Source organism: Trachymyrmex cornetzi, unplaced genomic scaffold (genome assembly GCF_001594075.2).
Source record: "Trachymyrmex cornetzi isolate Tcor2-1 unplaced genomic scaffold, Tcor1.1 scaffold1051, whole genome shotgun sequence".
Taxonomy (NCBI): Eukaryota; Metazoa; Arthropoda; class Insecta; order Hymenoptera; family Formicidae; genus Trachymyrmex; species Trachymyrmex cornetzi.
The window spans coordinates 291128-295672 of record NW_017295600.1 but is presented as its reverse complement, the minus strand read 5'-3'; the positions used below and the strand labels follow the sequence as shown (position 1 = coordinate 295672).

The 4545-nt window shown below is 40.5% G+C and overlaps 1 protein-coding gene across 1 annotated transcript; it reads right to left on the bottom strand.

Moving 5' to 3' along the window:
• Positions 1–579: 579 nt before the first annotated feature.
• Positions 580–3843, bottom strand: LOC108759730 (probable basic-leucine zipper transcription factor I). The gene is made up of 4 exons (XM_018505314.1): positions 3375–3843; positions 3071–3268; positions 2261–2946; positions 580–2143 (listed from the first exon to the last, which is right to left on the bottom strand). Exons 1-4 carry the CDS (start codon positions 3471–3473, stop codon positions 1168–1170), a joined length of 1959 nt encoding a protein of 652 aa, XP_018360816.1. The 5' UTR covers positions 3474–3843; the 3' UTR covers positions 580–1167.
• Between the last annotated feature and the right edge of the window lie 702 nt (positions 3844–4545).

Sequence of the window (4545 nt, the reverse complement as noted above, 5' to 3'; positions counted from 1 at the left end):
CGTAGAGACAATGAGGCAGCGTTCAAAAATCTCATACACTTAAAAATATCTTAATACTACCTCCTCTATTTATCTGACCTCATTTGCTGCGAGATATTGGAAGCAGATTGATTACTAGATAGACGGATCTCGATTAGCAAGCGTGAATTTATGCTCTCAAGTGATCACATTCGTCACCGTAGTAGGTACAGTAAAAAATAGCAAACAAATAATATTTATACTTATTTTTAGAGGGTAGATATAGATATATATCCATATTATATATATACTTATTCAAAATAAGAATTAACATTTAACAAGTTATAATATTTCATTTAAATGCTTATTTTTTTACAAAATATAGAATAAAAAGAATTAGATTCATCTGGCTAATCTAGGTAAAAAAAATTTTATAAATTCCACTGCAATAAAAACTCGATATTTCAAAACTCAATTAACTTTGTAATTACAGGTACAGCGATATGAAAACTATAATAGATACTGAAACATCTAAAACTATTACTTAAAACGATTTTTAAAAAATAATCATAAAAATTGATGACTTAAACTATACATGAATTCAAACTGTACCCAGCTTCGATTGCGAATAAGTTTCTTGACATTTCCATAGTCGACTAAAGCTGATAAATACGTTCCTTGATATCACACACGTAGTACCGTTACTTTAGTATGATCACATTTGCGATGTTCGCAATAATTCTCACAGCCTGCTGATGCTGCTGATTAATCCTTAACGATCTACACTGCTATCTTGTTTATCTTAGGCTTGGAATTTATCATAATTTGTCAAGAAGTATAAACTTTTCAATAACAAAAACATTTTATATCGGGCAGTTGTGGATCATTAAAAATTAAAATATCGACTATTGAAGTGTCTTCAATAAATGACAGTGCTTCAAATATCAAAGAATTCGACAGCACTGTGATAGACATAAAATTACAAATGATATTGAGTGAGGTATTCGCGCAATGATAATCGAAGTCGTCTCAAGGACGTATCAATTCCATTCAAAGGTCTGGATTTTGTCAAAGATGTATTTCCCTCTTCCTCTCCTCTATCTGCGGTGTCTTTTGTTTCTTCTTTCTATTGAATAAAGTTCTATCTATTTACAACAAAGCCCTTGGTCGCGCGCTAACACAGCTGAGTACCAGCTGTAGGCCTGGCTATCACGAGAGTACGGGAGCGACTTCAGTCACGTCCTTGCAGTCTTGAATAGATAATTGAGCGATCTCGCTCACCATCTCCTCCTGAGCCTCCTTTTTCAATATTGTATATCCCTGCTGTACCTGTTCCTCATTTTCATACATCGCTTTGCCATTAGTCGGCCTTGCTTGGCCATTCGCCTTTTTCTTACTGGATGATTCCTCACTGGACCCGCCTGGGTTAATCTTGAATACACTCTTGATAATGCTATTCACCGTTGGCTGTGAGCGTTTTGGACTCTCCGAAGAGTTATGCTTATCATCTTTGGTTGTTTGCGCTCTTCGCGTTCGCGCATTGCCTTTGACAAACTTATTGGCATTCTTCTGAAGAGTCAATTGTATAGCTGGCACTTCCATCTCTTTCGTTTCCATCAAAGGCATTTTATTGGATTCTAGTTTTACAGAATTCTTTTCTTCATATGACGGCGTTTGATCGACGGCACGCGCGAGTTCTGAATTACAGACGTCTTGTTTTTCTGGATACGTATCAACCACAAGTTCATCATTCTTTTTTAGATCCTCATCTAAATCTGTCACGGGGACAGTTTTCGGTTCCTCTGTTTTTTCCGCTAGAGCTTTATTCTCCGCATGATTAATTGTATCTTGTCGCTCCGTCAACATTTCCCTTTGAAGAACTTTAACAGGACTCTTCGGCTTTGTGAAAGATTGGTCTTCTCTATTTTGGCAATTTGTACAAGAAATATGTGTCGGTGAATTTGCCTGTCTTTTAGTAGCGTTGTTTTTCTGAGCTACTCCCATATGCGGTCTACTTGCTCTATGCGCATTGTTTTGTACATTGAATGATCCAGATTGCTCAACATATTGTGACTGTACGTGATTAAAGTGTATTTGTGGCTGCTGTGGTTGCGGTTGCATCCTGCGAATATTAACGTGCATTGCATTATCCATATGCGGCGGCGGCGGAGGCGGTATCGGCTGTTGTTGTTGTTGCTGTTGTTGTTGTTGTTGCTGTTGTTGTTGTTGCTGTTGCTGTTGTTGTTGTTGTTGTTGTTGTTGTTGTTGTTGTTGTTGTTGTTGTTGTTGCTGCTGCTGCTGCTGCTGGTGCTGCTGTTGTTGCTGCTGATAAGTATTATATGGCTGAAAAGGCTTCATTTGGTTCGGAGGATTAATAGCCGGAGTGGTATTTGCAGGTGGTCCATATGGTAGATTCGAATTTGGATGCATGTATTTTGTATTCATATACTGTGGCCACGTTTGCCTCGGTTGAAATTGATGCTGTGCAGCAATAATATTCTGCACAACTTGACTATCTCTGCCGCGTTCGCGATAGTTGTCAGTACGTTGATCAAGTGTAATTTGACGAACGTTGTTGGAGTGTTGCGCCACAATATGCCCAGATATGAAGATAGGCTCGTTTTTGGAAATTACCGGACTCTGAGGCTGATGTCCATAGTTCTCATAATGCATATTTTCGTTGTTAATAATCCTACCATAAGTGACGCTCGAGTGATACTGCGGTGGTTGTGGTATATACTCTTGCTGCTGCTGATGTTGTTCTGGATACTGTGGGAATTGTGACATGGGAGGTTGAACATCAATCCAAGTTTCCTGCTGAGGAGGACGCTGCTCGTTGTCGCGTATGGCTAGCACTGCATTCCAAACCTCCTTCAGCTCACCCGTGATGTCTCGATCTTTCATTATCGTATAATTACGATTGAAAACTATCCCTGCGTTCATCGCTTCTATGAAGTCTAATAGTAACTCGATAAAACTTGTACGCTTCTGTTAGAAAATAATAGTTATGATACAATAGGTGATAAAAATATTACAGACTTTATACTCCTTCAGAGTTAATATAACAAGGAATATTAGTGAAATCTCTATAGATTAAAAATGTTTTACTTACTTTAGCGTCCTGAGCATTCTTGCCATTTATTCGTAGGACTTCTGGATTGGCCATTACAGCAAACACTATAGCCTCTGTCTTTGTGCGAGGGGGTGGCACTCTCATACCTCCATAGAGTGGCACAGGCAGTGAAGGTCTGCGAGGCATTGCAATTTTGTCCCAAGACAATACGTTTACATAACATGGAGCTGTAGTACCCTATCAAGAAAATTGATATTTACGTAATACTCACGCCATTGATTTCTGTACAAGTTATGTAATAAACTCTTGCAGTAATAGCAATGTTATCACAACGGTATAATACCTGTATAAAATCTTGTATACACATGTGCGGCTGTGGTGGATTCTTAAAGAGTCGCGCTCCATTACGCGACTTCATTCTGGGTACACTACTTTCTGTCATTTTGCAACTGAAAGTTAATCAATTCAATAGCGAAAACCCTACACGCAAAATTCAATGTGCTATTAAAATGTGCGTTTTATTTTTCGTGCAGATGTCTTCGGTGTTAGTAACGTTCGAATAAGGAAACTGCGATCTTGCTTGCCTTTCAAAATTGTATGTGCAGATTGTATCGGTCAGAGTTTTTAAGTCTTGAAGCAATGTGCGAGAGTCTAAAAATGACTAATTTTCGAAACCATTTCCAAATTAGTATAGCTTGTTACATGTACAAAGCTCGCCTTATTGAAGACCCGGAGTATCGAAGATTCTAGTTTCGCAACCGCTTTGACAATAAAAGCGTACCGCATGTGCGAAGTGTTCCGAAAAAAATAGGAGTTACCAAATGAAAATACTCCGCTATCAATATGGCGCGGCGAGCGGTCGGAATCGCGGCACGTTATGACAGATGCGGCCGCATGAAAATTGAAACCCTGTGGTTCCTGCGGGTGCTACGCTGCGCGGCTTTTGTGAAACAAACTGAGATTAATTACGTAACGCTACACGAGGGGAGAATGATAATTGTGCGAGTCAGATTCTCGAGCGATCGAGGTCGCCCCGAGGCACTGCCAAGGTTACACGCGCCCTGTCAACATAACCTGTCAAAATCGCAATCAAACGGAGTTCGCGCCGCTGAATCTGAATTGCGGATTGCGGGCAAAGGGAAGGGCGAGGGGTAAAGGATACGAGCGGATCGCGTCGCGTTTCTTTTTGAGGGCACTCAGCCCCCGATGGCGGTGTCTCACTCACGAGAAAATAACCTCAAACGGCCGCGAACACGACGCGAGACATCCGTGACAAAGGGAAAGATGCCTTTCAAGAGAGACGAACCATCGTCTCTTTTGTTTATTATCTTCCCGGGAGCTGCACCACGCTGCACAGCGCCCGATCGACATCTAACGCCCTCATCACGGCCGCCACATGAACCTTTGTCGTACGTTTTAATAATTTTATTTGTTCGCGTTGCATGAACTTTCTGCACTTTTGCACTAATGGTATATCGGGAGGGCTCCGATTGCACACATCGCATATTGCACAC

What these genes read in the sequence shown, in the direction of transcription:
- LOC108759730 (XM_018505314.1), bottom strand. Translation starts at nt 3,473, where the DNA reads ATGACAGAAAGTAGTGTACCCAGAATGAAGTCGCGTAATGGAGCGCGA. An exon ending in GTATACAAGATTTTATACAG is followed by an intron (nt 3,269 to 3,374) that starts GTATTATACCGT and finishes TTTTCTTGATAG; the next exon opens with GGTACTACAGCTCCATGTTA. An exon ending in CAACAACAGCAGCACCAGCA is followed by an intron (nt 2,144 to 2,260) that starts GCAGCAGCAGCA and finishes GCAACAACAACA; the next exon opens with ACAGCCGATACCGCCTCCGC.